Source organism: Vollenhovia emeryi, unplaced genomic scaffold (assembly GCF_000949405.1).
Source record: "Vollenhovia emeryi isolate VEMERY1.0 unplaced genomic scaffold, V.emery_V1.0 DF939329.1, whole genome shotgun sequence".
NCBI lineage: Eukaryota > Metazoa > Arthropoda > Insecta > Hymenoptera > Formicidae > Vollenhovia > Vollenhovia emeryi.
This window is the reverse complement of record NW_011967037.1, coordinates 19,300-35,185: the sequence shown is the minus strand read 5'-3', so window position 1 is coordinate 35,185 and position 15,886 is coordinate 19,300. Positions and strand designations below refer to the sequence as shown.

General features: G+C 35.2%; 1 protein-coding gene across 1 annotated transcript in view; it reads left to right on the top strand.

The window, feature by feature from the left end:
- Positions 1-2,175: 2,175 nt before the first annotated feature.
- The window catches only part of LOC105558579, a 14,862-nt gene continuing 1,151 nt past the window's right edge, over positions 2,176-15,886 (top strand). Inside the window, exons 1-3 of the mRNA XM_012006337.1 lie at positions 2,176-2,393; positions 10,428-10,500; positions 15,393-15,886. Coding sequence (XP_011861727.1) covers positions 2,319-2,393; positions 10,428-10,500; positions 15,393-15,886 — 642 coding nt within the window. The 5' untranslated portion in view covers positions 2,176-2,318. The remainder of the gene's footprint in view (positions 2,394-10,427; positions 10,501-15,392) is intronic.

Genomic DNA, 15,886 nt, shown 5'->3' with positions numbered 1-15,886 from the left:
TTGTAAGTCAATCTTTTTTAATTCGATAGAGGAGAATAAGTATTATCGATTTTAGTTTGAGATTGTCTTATTTTTATACTAAATGAGGTTGTGACAAGTATAAATGCGTCAAGAATATTTTTTGTCTCGGTAACAGAAATCCTTTCTGAGGGTGCGAAAGCATTCTTTAGAGAATATCGACATGTAAGCTGTGAATAGCCACAGAAACTTGTCACGTGTGCGTACACACATACATTCCACGAATTATCCCCATTTCAATTGATGACAGATCCAAGTTCAATATCAACTACTGTATTTTAACGGTTTTCAGTGTAGAAAGTCCCCTATTATGAGAGAGGATCCTAATACGGGCCAGCGGGGATTTCTGTTAAACTAATAGGCATCATCAGTTGATTCCACCATGATTTTTGCGCTCGCCATTGCGTCATTTCCGCATTGCTTACGCGCGACAAATATTAACGATAAACGATGCACACGACTGCGGGCGATTTTCAGGGCTAAGAATTATTTTCTGCACCAGATACGAGAGCGTGATCGATAGCGCGTATGTCGCCTCCCCTTGTCCCTACACGCAGACCGCGGTTTTCGCATTTATGCGTGAATAGGCTCGTCCGATTAAGTTATCTGCTGCAATGATGAAGCATCACGAAATTGTCGCTTTTTCCGTTCATACGCGACGACGCCGTGCACCTCTTGAAAAAGAAAGTTGGTAAGAAATGTACCTTCTTCTATTATTCAATTGTACATTTTTATTTTATCACTGATAAAATCGCAGATAAAAAGCCACAAGATAAAAAGCGATGCGAAGAGATGCATGTTATCTAAGATTGTCACTAAAGAATTTTAGTAAATTCAGCTTTGAAGATATAAATTTATTATAAAATATTTGTTCCTCAATTTCAATCAGATATCATTTTCTTAGTAAAAGAAAGTGTTTGAGATTCATCCATGATTTAAGCACGTTTTATAAATGTTTAAAATTTTGCATTTTTACACAGGACCGAGAGAGAAAAGAAAAGAAAGAGTCAATGTCATTTTATTTATGTTATATTACGTTAACAAACAAAATCATGCGCTGCAAAGATATTAAAAATATTTTTATCATTAATAATGAATTCTCGAAGAATCCAGCTAATTTCTCGTCAAGGCTTTACAACATTCCGTGTCTACGTGGGGCAATTAATTACAATTTAGAAGTTAACGTACCGTTGGACAGCAAGGACGATCTCGGGAGGCAAACTTCCAATTGATTTCGCGACGCGCGGTTTATTGAAAGAAATACTTTTAAATTCTACTCGAGTGTTATTAAAAATCTTGTCCCAGTCCTTGAAGTAGAGAGTACGGACCAGATCTCAGCTTCGAAGACACCTGGTCGTCTCGCTTTTAAGTAATATTACTTTAAGTGATATTAACCTGTATATATCTTGCGCTTATCTCCCGATATTAATCTCCTTCTTTCTAATTCTCGGAGCATTTTGATGCAACGTCGTGTCTTGACATTAATTGATGTGCTATCGAAAAATACTTACTCTTTATTTGACAAAAATTACTAATGATCAGAAGACATGTCCGATTTGATGGATTCAAAGTTTATTATCCATTAATTTTTTTCCGTCTCTAGATCGTAAAAACGTGTGGCATTAAGATCGTTCGTTCCAATCGACAAGTTTATTGAAATATTAGTACGTCGTTGAAAAAAATAGCGAGTTTACTATTCATATAATAGCGAGTTTACCAATAGCGAGTTTTTACTAAATCACCGCCACTCAATCTTTGTAACCTTGGAAGACAAATAGGAAAAATATGATGAAATTTATTAAATTTATCGAAGTCTTGAAAACTTCTATAATTTATTTTACTTTTAACCGAGTTAAAACTCCCATAAAATTTGTCACATCGTCTATCGCATTTCTGTCGTCACGAACAAACGTAAAACTAATCTTGCGCGTGCATCTCGCGAAAGTCTGAACCCATAAAATTTTTTTGCTCGACATCGTAGCGTTAGTTTTTACGCTTTTGACGTCTGCGGGGGACACGCGTGTATCGATACGCCGAATTTTGCACCGCGAAACGAAAAATGTATCTAATCATCGACGAAGACCTGCGGCGCGTCTGCGCGACGTTTGCACCCCTTCCTAAACAGGGGAGAGCGCAGCCCTCTATATATTTCATGGGAGCACAAGACTCGGGGCACTCCACGCGTTTTTCACGACGTGTGCATTACGAGTCTGAGGGAACCGGCGGTCGATCAGGTTTTCCCTGGAGAACGAGTCCTCGGCATCCGTTGGTACCAGGCACCGTGTACTAAACGCGACGTAATGGCGCTTTCCGGCTCATCGATCGTGATCGTTTTCATCGGCGTGGCCGCTTACGCGGCGGCCGGACCCGTTCAGGTAAAGCACACCCTCCATTCACATATCACGGTCGTAACCTCAGCTATATTTTCCTTCTTCCTCCGCACCCTCGTCTCGCTGGAAAATAATCCTTTAACTGACCGTGAATACATCGTCTAATATTATAACGTACCGATACTATGGCATACGAAAGTAAATGTATAAATCTGTGTACATTTGAGTTTTGTAATAGCTGAGGAAAGAGATTCCCATTTTTTTAAATATGATTTTGTTAATCCTTGCTACATGGTCGAAACAGATCGAAACAGATATGTCTCCCTTTAGCACATCTAGGGATATAATTACTGCGTTGTCGCATTCAAAATCTTTCATTTTTCTCTCTGCAAAAGTCGCTTGCGTTTGTAATAAATATATGTATTAATTTTACAATAATAATAATAAATATAGGATATCCCAGACTTACCGTGACACCAGCTAATGTCAGACCCCTGAAATTATTTTCAGACGAAACTCGTAGTGCCAAAATGTCGAGGCTACAATAGTTTTTCAACGTGAGCTTGTTAGAGTTGACTAATTGTGTGGTATTCGTGCGCTCGGATACGTAGAATTGCATCGATTTCGAGAATTGCATTGAGGTTTTGAAAATACTTTCGTTACTGTGCGACGTGCTGTGTCCGGGCGTGCAAACTGCGGACAATTAAATTGATCACTTTAAAAACTATTGCAGCCTCGGTACTTCGGTCTCTGAATTTCTATCTCGAAATTAAGAGTCTGCCATTAACAGGTGTCACGATAAGTTTGAAATCCTAATGTAACTACAGTTATACGATAGTGAAATTCGACGATGCTTGCACATGCCGGATTAATGATTTATTAGTGAATTCGCGTCCTCCTCTGTCGCTACGATTTCGTGTTCCCACTGATTTGAGCGTCGAAAATTTCACCAGTTGAAAATTGTAATTGTAATCGGTATTTTAGATAATAAAGCTATCTTCTTTTTACACGCAAATATAGATCAGGTAAGAGTAATATTCGTTCACGTTTCAACGCTCAAAAGTTTGCACGAAATACTATAGTCATACTTTTGATGTACGCGTAGATGGATTTTCAAATTTCTGCGGCATCTTTCTATTTTGTACGAGAAAAATCCAATGAATGCGTGTGCGCATAACAAAGGGATCGAGCAATAACGTCGAAATAAAAATTTGTGCTCCTCTCGCGAGCAACGATGTGCAATATTGCAAAGTAAAAAGCTAAATGCACAGAGATCGGTACTGCAACGACCTTTACGCAAACAATTATTATGCCATACGCGCCACCGGTGCAAATTTCACGCAGAAATGCTTTTGCCTGCCATTTAGCCAAATGAAAAATTAGTAGCTTGAAATATCATCAAAGTAAACCTTCTATATAATAATTAAAAAAACATCTGGTTTTTGCAGCGTTTTGCGAATAAATATTTTTTTAACTCACGTTAAAAGTAAGTTGTTAAGTTTGGTGATTGAATTGAATATTGCAACGTGCGCTTGTACGTTTTAATTTGCAACAAGAATATGCAACAGGCGCGTATTCACCCTACCAACCATTACAATTCCAAATGACAAGGTGAACGGGCATTACGTCCAACAAACTGTTTATTTGTCAGTTTCGACAACTCCGCATTATGCGTAAAGAGCTTGAATTTCATTCAACCTTACACGTGCCATTGGTATGTAATTAATTTCGTTGAAACGTGTCTGTCACGCGTTAAAACGAACGTAATTGAGCGATAAAGTACAAGAGATTGCACTATGCTTTCAGTACGATCGAGCCAGCTGCCAAATTTGTTATTTATTAATGTCATTTTTTAAGTTACAAGATTAGTTTAAAAAAAATTTATTTTTAGACAAAGATAAATCAATATATATATGTTATTCAGCATTGAATCTTTACCGATTACGAGTGACGTTACTCATTAAGCAATTAAATTGATTATAACTGCAAAAGAGTGAAATAATTTCGTAAAATATATAATCGCTGTTTTTTCTCAAGACATTTTTTCTCAACGGTGCAATTTGGTAAAGCTGGCTTAAGTGCTATGGCAGCACACAATTTCCGGCGGCGAGTAGCGGCTGCGCAATCAAATTGAAAACTGCCAAGGAAAGCCGGAACCTTTTGCGAAAAAGTTCTTTGTACAGATAAGAGGAACGTTTTCAGCGCCCGCGGCATAATTACGCCTCCGCTTCGAAAATCTGTTCGAGAACGCTCTGGCTGCATATTAATCTCCCCCCGTTAAGTCTCCAAGGACTTTCGTCGGTTTGTTTGCCGTGCGCTTTACTCGCTAATCCACCGTGAGAAGGCAGAAGGGCGCGCGATACGTCTCGTTGCATTCGCAACTTGTTGCATCGGGCGGCGCGACGCGACGTTCCTCCGGAGTAAGCATCGTGCGTCGCCAAATAGTCTTCCCGTTCGCTATTCTCGTGCCGCGACCTTTCCGCTCTCGTCGATGCATTATCTCGACACGAGATCGCTCTCGATGGCTCTCAGCTGCTCCATGGCTTCCCGCCGGATGAGCCGTGAAGTCGCGTTACGCGACATATCGGAGTGGACTCCACTTTGCCATGTCACTTTGTACTCCCATAGATTAAAGCGAAGATCGACCTCAGCGTCTCTCGATAAAATGTCCTTGCCGGCCGGAGATTGTTAAACATGACGGAATTAATAAAGACGAGTCGTAAAGAAAGAGCGTGTAAATGCAACATTTAACTGTTTTGTCGTTGTACTTTTCTCCTATAAGAGGAAAGATTTCCCGATAACACAGGTGAGCGTTATGAACTCAAAAAGAATTTACCTTTTGCAATTCTTTATGAATTAGTGCAATCTGTTAAAAAAGAACTCAAAAAGATTCCTTTCCGGTAGTTCAAAAAGGATTCCATAGAAGTACATACCTTTTGACATCTTATGGAAGTAAATTAAACTTGTTCTCCGAATACAAAGAATTCCTTTTGTACCCGGAAAAGAATTCAGAATTTATGACATAAAAGCGAATTCTTCTTGATCTCTTAAAAGTGAGACGGAGAACGAGTAATTTCATACTTTGAGAATGGAAAAAGCATTCTTTTTGGATTCTCTGCGCTATCTGGGTTTTCTCTTTGTACAAAATACGAGAAAGAAGAAAAGAGAACCAAAATTATATATAATATTATACATAAATAACAGCGCGTTTCGTTACGTTGCCATACAATACATATTACCGTATCAGAGCTTCGAATAAAATATTTACAAAATTGATTTTAATGCTCTCCGTCCCTTCTATTCTTCTCACTGCGTGAAAGTAGCTTTTACCTCTACGTGTTATTTCATTTGCAAATCTTGTAACAAAAATCGTCTCCTTTATTTCCACACGGGGAGAATTTTCTCTTAAAATTTACCCTGAAAATCTGTGTAATATGACATGCGATGAGAGTTTTTCAAAATACCATATTGTCCCACGATTACACGATTTTTAGGGTAAATTTTAAGAGAAAATTCTCTCCGTGTACGACATTCATCTCGACTCATTGTCAGAGACAGAGCGTCCAGCCGGCGATGATTCCTGGAACGAAGGAACTTCTTATGATACGCTTTCTCCTGCATATTTTACGTCAGATGATACAATCGGCTGTCTCTAATACAAAAACTTGAAGCAAGTGAGTAGAGCGTACACGCGAGATTGTAATTTACAAGGACATTCGCGAGAGCCGGCTTCCAGCGGGGAGATGTTCGCGCGTGTGGCACTGCGATAGTCGAACGGGTTAAAGCTCGAACAACGTACAGGTATATGCGCGAAAAGTTTTCCCATGCATACTAATGATACCTGTGAGGCAGCTGCACACCCGAGATGACACAGTCGGAACCGCGTTGTAAAGAACAGCGATTGCATATACGCGTAGGTACGCACGAGGATATCGGTGTCCTCCGTAATTCCTGGCTCTCCTCGCGAATTTCACCCGACGATCTCGCGCCGCGCGCTATGTGCTTGACGTTAAACTGATGTATCGAAACATTGTTGTATCTTTCTCGTTTAATCTGCCATGTTGAATGGGAAAGAAACTGAGTTTTTGTTTCTAACTCTTATTACTAAGCGATGCATTGTTGAGCGCAGATCACACTCACAATTGCAAATACACCGATAAAAAAACATCTTAATAAAAAATATTACTTTACTCAAGAAAATTATTCATTAGCGTCTCTTAATAGCTTAATAAAATATGCATTTTTTAAATTTAAGTATTTATTACATGTTAAACAGTGGATAATTTTTAATTTAAAAAATTTTACTTTAATCCTATAAAATGTTTACTGCGATATATGTCTCGCGGCAAAGAAAATTGGATTTCTTATTTGACAAAAACAATGATTTCCTTTAATGAATAGTATTCTCTATCTCATGAAATCTTTATTTGAATGTAGAAAATGTAATAATGTTTTAAATTAATTTACTTAATATAATACACAGATTTGCAGAAATTTTATATTTTTATTTAAATAGAATAAATATTTACTTCAGTAAAAAAAAATATAATTTTAAGTGAATCTATTTACTCAGTTTAAAAAAATTGTTTGTCAGTGTAGCAAACGTTTTATCAATTTTAAATAAACCTATTGGTTTTAGGATGTATAGTTAATTTTTTAATTAAGAAGATAGTAATTATTATTTTTTGTAACAATTGTTATAATAGGTAAATACTTTGATACGCGCGCACAGGGATCTGGTAACTATATTTTCATCTGCAGAATTAACTATTAGGTACTGGAAAAGATTCGTGCGGAGTTTCAGATCACAATTCAAACATAATCAATCACTTTGGAATACGTTTGCACTTTTTCATGGGTTTGAACGTATATATTCAGCTTATTCGATAAAACCTGTTATACAATACGGCGTATGTCGTTGTTGGATATCGAGACGTAACCGATGGTCCGATGAGAAAATTTCTTTTTTAAAAAGAAAACATCGGACTATCGGCTGTCCCGGGTGTCCCGAATGCGATTTATTCTGTAACGATTTATTGTCTTCCTTAAACTGCTTAAACCATTTTTCTGTTGTCCTTTTGCTACAGAACCTTCTCCCTATACACTACTAATGCGTTTTGCTGCATTTGCTGCGTACTTCCGAGTTGAAACTCATATAGAGCATGAAAGGACAAATTTTTAACATTTCGCTATTCATCTTTAACTTCATTAAACAACGGAATATTGAACCAATTGAAAACTACGCATCTTGTGTACCAATGACATAAATGTAACTTTCCGCTTAACAACTTTCATTACTTACACTTGTGAATTACTGATTGAATTCGACTTCAGTTCATTACTAACAAGAAAAACGCATAAATTTTGTCCGATACCTAATAGAATTATATTATGTGAAAGAATTATATGATTAATTTAACAAACCGGCGATCTTTGTGTGATTTTAAAGGATTAATTAAAAAAATTATTATTTATTTTCCTTTACATTATTTATCTTCGTTCAGATCGTACAGTTTTAGTCTGAAATATTTTTGTCAGCCTCAGTTTTCGAAATATTTCATTACTTTGTTTTAGGTTCCACTTTACATTACCTACGTGTATAACATATGACGGTATTATATTTTATATGTGAAATATGTAGCTTTACACTCATGTTAGTAGAAAGAAATTTCTATTTTTCTCAATATTTCATGTTGTATCTCACTTTTAAAAATTTCACAAATCTTTCGCAATCACCGTAAATAAGATTATGTGCTGTTTAAAAAAAAATTATTTCCTCGTCGATTAATCGCTAATCATTTGTTTAAGATGCTTCGAAAATTCATTAACTTTGTCAACTTTGTCAACTATTAACTGTGACACTCCCCTGTTACTATAGTTTGCGCTGTTAGTAAGTATAATAATGGTGCGAAACGCGATTTCATCAAGGCACGATCGAAGCTGTCGTCAACCGTTGACGTCGGCGGCGCGCGGCGTTTGGTTTTAAGAGCAAAATGAAATCTCGCAAATTTTCCGTCCTTCGGCGTTTTGCAAAATTTTATTTCTCTTCCCTTTGCTTACCAACTCGGTACGTTACGGAAGACTGCAGCCGCTCCGGAAGGCCTTGAAGCGAAAAGCCCTGTCATAAAATTCGATTAAATCCCTAAAATGCGTCATTTTATCGAGGGGAAGAAGTATATGAATTGTTTATGTTTGACAGTGCGTAGCTTCCGGTTTTGTCGAATGTTCACCGACGATATTGCTAACAGGCTATAAGTTCCGAGAATGGAAGAACGCTTTTCGATCCGGAAAAACCGATTCGCCGAGTAAGTGGAAGATCTCCGATATGACGTCGACCTTAACCCTTGTAATTAGTCATGCGAGTGAAGTAAATGATATAATGACTAGCTGTAGTAACCGTAATGTATCGATCTGTAGTTTGTGGATGGTACATTCAGGGTCGGCCACGACGACCCTTAAAAGGTCTCTTTCTCACCAAGTCTCACAAAGGACGGTGTTGTTAAACGAAGCAATTATAAGCGAGAAGGTTATGAGTCTTAAAAAAAGATCTCTCCAGATCTCTCCACGAATTCTTTAAGTAAGAATTTCATTGATAAATTAATGCTTTACGATTTTAAAAAGAGGAGCTCCAACGAGTCTCAGACGTATTACATTTATTGACGTAATACCAATTACAATTTTCTTTCCATACGGAGCAAGGTAGTTTTGCGAGCACACGCAAAAGATGTGAAAGGAGAACAATATTATGTCTCGCTTATAAGAGCGGGAAAATAATGTGGAAGCCAAGGAGTTAGCATTCATTGAATAGACGGACAGGCATAATGCATTTTTCAATTTAGAAGCTACACAAATGGCTGTGTCGGGAACTTATAATGCACACCTGACGGACGAAGGAGAAAAACATCGCGCGTTAAATTCGATCCGTAATGTAAGGTCGAGTACCGTATGGCGAAGTTTTAATTAGCATAATGCAGCTCGCAACCTCGTGGTGGGCGCGATAAGTTGTCAGTGATAAGAACGACAAACATGTGCCGTCGTCACGGCCTTAACATGTGTGGTTCTTATACGCGTGTGTGATCTCAAGATCTGCATTGCACGCATTTGAAAGCTGATTTTATATTTTCTTCCTCTTGCTTTCGGTTACATGGCGATGTTCGCCTGATGTTGGATAGATGCAGCTGGAATGAATAATTAAAATTCCGCTGGGAATTAAAGAGTCCACTGTTATCGTTAGATTCAGATCTATACGTCGATTTGTTGTGTGAAAGATAAAACGCAAACTCACAATGTTCAAATGGAAGTAAGCCACGCGATGCGTTTTGCAAATTTAATAAGAGAAATAAATAAAAGTCTTTACGTTGCATCTAAAAATACAGTCCAGGTAAAAATTTATTAGAATTATTTATGGTTAAAAAGACTGGAGATTTTATAACAATTCCACCGATAATGATTAAGCAGATACATTTCCTTTTATTATTTAGATTTAAAACATTTGAAATTAAAAAATTTTTATGATTCTTTTCGTAAAGAAAAAACTCGAAATTACCATTTGATATCATATTTCTATCTCATGTGATATTTTTCTCTATTTCATTTAACTTTTTTTTTATAAATTAAGTGACAAGTAAAACGAAACTTGGAAAGCTATTTAACACGGTTAATGACGCGTAAGTTAATGATCATACGATATATAACGATCATAAAATATATCGATTTTTATTATATATAATAAGATATATAATTGCGAATCGATATAATTTACTATCGTTAGTTTACGTATCGTTAACCGCGTTACACTTTCAAAGCCCCATTTTACTTGTTACTTGTTAAATTTACTATTGAGGTCTCTTGTTATTTATCCAATTATTTAAAAAATGTCAAAGTTAAGTCATGCAGACTCTACCCCTCCACGCGTTAATATTTAACGAACATTGACATAGACGACGTGAAATATAGTAATTAGAGAATGACGTAGCCGAGGTACCTGTAGCTGTAACTTTGTTGACAGAGTAATAATAAGTAAACTGTGTATAAAAGCTTGTGGCCACAATTAAAAGTTTTTTTCGTTTACGGTTGCAGACCGCACCAAACACGTTGCAACAGAACGACTATGGGGGATTGCCGGATTTCTTGGCAAGATGGGACGATCGAAGTAAGTATTCGTCCAAAAAAGAGACAACTTACGTATGCTTGTTATATTATTGGAGCAGGAGAAAATGTCTGAAAAAGAAATTGCAGCAAAGATCAACTTTCAGATTGTAAACTAATTATGAAAACTAAACGCGAGAAATTATTACAAACGTTAAAACCAAACAAAATTTACTGCAGAGCGTGTGTACTCTGTGTACAATATAAAGATATAATTTCTTATTGCAGTAATATTTTATAATTAAACCATTTTGCATTATTTTGAAATTTTTTAATTATGTAGGGCATTAATTAGGGAAACAATATGTTATATATAATTATGTATAAAATGTATCCATATAAATTCTCTTCTTCTTGTAAAATTACAGTTAAACATGGACAAGTTTTTCTTCTTTAAAATAATGCAAAAAATATCTGTTTAATTCTTCTTTTTATTTTTTTATATACGTACGAAAAATTATACAAAAGAAAGAAAGCACATACATATGGGGACATAATTTAAATAAAATTATATATGAGAAATTTTTTTCTCATACTTTTATCTGTTTTTAATTTTTTTAAATATATGACAGAGATAGAAAGTAAATGGTAGATGATTTTTATAAGTAAATTACAAAATTCAAAATAAGGATACATGGCGATAACTGCAAACAATTGCATTTGTAATGCATTGTTAAATAACATTTGTACTATAATAGCGGTAAACCGGAATCGATTCGGTGTGAATGACTTCAATAAATTATATGTAATTGCATTATCGCGCTAGGAGATTACAGATGCGAGTAAAAAAAAACACGCACACCCTTACACACAGGTCGTTCTAGTTTATAGATCGTTTGTCGCCTGGGAATTTTTTGCAATTACGCGATTGACGCATTAAACAATTCGCCACTTCAACTTTTATCTTAAACACATACTAGCGCGCGTACGCATCGTCTAATTATAGAAGATGGTGTACTGTCGCAGAAGGAAAAAACGATTCGTGATCGATACCGTAACGAGGCTACTATACATAAGCTATAATCCTTTGCCCTTTGACGTATCACTTCTATGCTATCCGTTCTATCATCGGAATTGCATGTCAAGAGATTGGTCGGTTCTTGTACGCATACACCCTCGCAGTATTTATATTGTACACTTCAATTAATCACTTGTAGGAGTGTCAATCGATTATATTAACATATCGTCTGAAATTGTTTGCCGTCACGAAATTAAAATTAACTGAAAGTAATTGTGCCGTTAATTAATGTCAAGAGAAGAAATTAAATACACACATTGTTGCAGAAAGAAAATATATCAGAAAAGATAAACTTTCCTCAAAAGTGAAAAAGAAGTTTGCCGGATATTTTATTACAGATCAAATACAATCTAGACATTTCTTGATTATTGCGCGTTTTTAAACTTGGTACCACATTTCCCACGAAATATCTTTCTCCATTTACGAAAAAATTAAAAAATAGAACAGTACCGTGAAGTTAAAGTACAAAACATATTTATCTACAATTTTTAATTAATGTAGGAAATTAATAATCGACACAACTGGCAAATTCTAATTAAAGAAATTTATTACGAAAAATATTACCTCAGCCAGGGTTTGAACCTGGACCTCTCTACACTCTAGACGGGTGTCTCATCAATTCGACCACTGAGGCAATTTAAATAATTAGAGTTTGCCAGTTGCGTCGATTATCCATTTTCTACATTGCCATGGTTAATTATTTACTGGCGACAATAAGTCTTTATTCTTGTTACAATTTTTTTAATTGCTAATACTCAATTTGATGATTGATAGTTGATTTGATAATAATAATGCAGTAGAATGTGTAAAGTTAGATTTTTTTACAATGAGAATTTTATTTTATATTCGATAAAATATTCAATCATAAAATGCATCGCCTTGTAACACTAATAAGTTATTAACATTAAATAAGAGAATGGAACGTATATAGAACAGATTTGAGTGCACATACGTACACAAGAAACATTATCCTGATAGATAAAAAGCGTATAGAGCAGCATGGTTTACGACGTTTATTATGGTGTATCCTTCTGATTGCGTTTTATGGTTCGATTAAGGCATTACGATCGACGAGTCTAAGGTCATAAACTCGCCTCTGTAGAGCGCCCGTGCTTATCTGGAAGACGTAACAGTTAATTTGGCCGTTTGCAACAATTTGATTAGATTTCAACTTTAATCAACTTGAAAACGGTATAACTAAGAAATGTGCAGAATTTCAATACAATAATCACGTGCAATGTCCACGTCATTAATTTTTGACCATTGGCAAATGAAGTGAAATATTTTATGTGGGAAAAGCAATTTAGATACGAGCGTCTTTAAAAAGGTATTACCGCGTTACAGATGGGAAATTAAATATGTAGAATATCGATTTGTACGGATTGCTTTTTAAGAATTCCATTTTAATCAATTTTTCAGGATTACCGCACCCTGATACCTCTCACTTAATATCCTAATGTTTCCTTACCTGACTGAAGGCATGAAAGAAGACACAGTGTGGGGATCTAAATAATCAATCAAAGTTAATAATAAACTAACAGGAAATATCTCCAGGGTCGCCAGCAATAATTAACAAATTTGGTTGACCGTACCTGGTAATCTTGCCGGATAAGGTCAACTTTGTGTTAATAATAAAGCTACGTTTTCCACTGGACAATATTTAGGAATTTTATTAATATTTAATATATACTCGAGCCCGATAAAACAATGGAACATTTATACAACGTGAGCAGATGAATTTAAAAACTTTAATCAATTTTTTTTAATTATTATGTGACATTTTTCATGCAACGTTCCAATATCTGTACCTGAGAAGTAAAACTGTAATAACTACAAAATTATTAATTTTGAGGTTTTTATCTCAACTGTTCTAATTATTTATTTTACACTGGCAAATAATCGTATTTACGGAAAGAACAAAAGTTTGAAAAAAAATACTTTTAAAGAAACTTTAAAAAATATAATAAAAATCAATTTACATAAATACAAGTTAATTTTGGCTTTTCTGTGTAAATTTGTTAAATATCAGTTACGACAGTTGATTTTTCAGGTACAGATATATTTTTTACTCGACTGGGGGCACGTGTGTATCAAAATAACAAAAGAAAGTCGACAACAGAGTCACGTTTTCCATTGTACCATGTCGAGGAATTTTATTAATATTTGGTACATAATCGAAACCGCTAAAACAATGGAACATTTACAGCGTGGCTACACGTTACTGCTCCAAACTTAATAATTTGCGCAAACACGCATCATTTATTCACACTGTCACTTCAACCCTTTCGGCCCCTGTCTTTCTTGTACTTGCGTACACGCGTTTATCATTCATTGCGTATTTCCATATTAAATGTGCCATTAATTATTCAGTTGGAACACGTTCTGTGATTCTGGAATAATTGTTGTGCCGAACAAAAAAGTCGCATAGGCGGCCAAGTTTCAACCATACACTTGGGAAATTGCGGTCTTGCTTGCCCTCGTAATTTTCGCGAAAAAAAATGAGTGTAAAAAATTTTCTGGAAAAATTGTTGCGCGCGAAATGTTCAGGTACGCTGCGTGCGGGGCCCATAAAATCGTGCAACAGACACTAATGGAGGTAAGCGTGATAACAGTTTAGGTGTGAAAATCCGCTAATGTTCCGCATGGCATCGTTTTGCATGGTTTTATTGTGCCCATGAGCGCAGGCAAATCCTGCTGCGGTTTGTATCCATATTCCGACTGTCATTCCGCACGATAAAGTTCACCTCACGTAGTGTTTTCACGATTTCGATATCACGTATGAATTTTATATGCACGCATTGTCTTACAGTGTGTAATTAACAAATTATGGAAATTAATATATTTTTAAATGGTGATTGAAACACTGGTACTAAATGATTAGTACACAGAAAAACAAGAACATTCCTTTAGTTTCAAAGCGAAAAATCTTGAAATAAAATTGTATTATGTTAAACAAAGCAAACTTTCTTGAGTGAAGCCGTCTTATGCATATAGTTCAACCAAGAAAAATATATTCTTATCATGTAAAAAGAATTTTCTTGAATGAAAAGGAAACAATATTGAATAGAAGATAACACATTTTCAAATCGAATTATAGTAAATAGTAGTATAGTATTGAAAGTAGATTATACTATTAGTATTTAAATAATACAGTAATATTGTGAAAACTTAAGACTATTAAATATTTCTAAGAACACTAGTATTGAAAGTAGATTATACTATTAGTATTTAAATAATACAGTAATATTGTGAAAACTTAAGACTATTAAATATTTCTAAGAACACTATAGATTGTTTTGTATATACGAAACGTGTACAATTTTCTTATTGTTAGAAGATTTTATAATTTTATAAACGCATTAATTTCAGTAAGTTTTGAGGTGACACTTATTGTTTTCTGTGTATCCGACACGATTTTGCATGTATTTACTGTATAAACTATATTTTACTTCTTTGTTATATAGATTACGTTTTCTAGCACTCATCTAATAAAAATAGAAATTAAAATAAGATAAAAATATAATTAAAATCATTAGACGAGATAAAATAGTTTTTTAAGCAAAAGCTTATGATGCATGACATAGATAATCGCATGAATCATAATTGTAAATCGACATTGCGAATAAACGTAAAAGAAAGATTGAAACCACTAAAGCATGTATTGTAATTTCAATGAATTTAGATTTTGGTACAAAATGAAAATTAAATTCTCCATATTTATTGCACCCTATATGCTTACTATTAATTTATTCAGTTCAATGCAAATACAATATGAATATTTCGATTGTAATTAACAGCGTAATAAATATTCACCGAAATGATATCAGTTTTGTTCCTGGGTAGCAAGCCATAGTAATTTTTCTTTTTCATCATTGTAGGGATGAACCAAGGTACGAAGCGAAATTTGGATCAGATTGGCGGCGGACATCTCGTGAGGGATACTGACAAGCAATTTAGGAGTTTATCAAACGAAGAAGAGAGTCGCTTAATTCAATATTTAAATTCCACCAGTGACAAGCAAATACTGGACGCAATCCGTCGAGAGGAATATGCCGATCGATTTCGCAATGGAAATCTCATTAATTCTTTGATCAAATCCATAGCATTTGCAAATGTATTAAGTCGTCCATACAGGCCCGATTTAAATGTCGGTCAAGCAAATGACCAATTATTTATGGAAAAATTTATTAATCGCGATATTCAAAACAATGTACTAGAAGGTGATAGACGAATCGTTAAAAATCTAGATCAGATTGGCGGCGGGCATCTTGTAAGAAATCTGGACCAGATCGGTGGCGGGCATCTCGTAAGAAATCTAGATCAGATCGGTGGCGGACATCTCGTAAGAAATCTAGATCAGATCGGTGGCGGA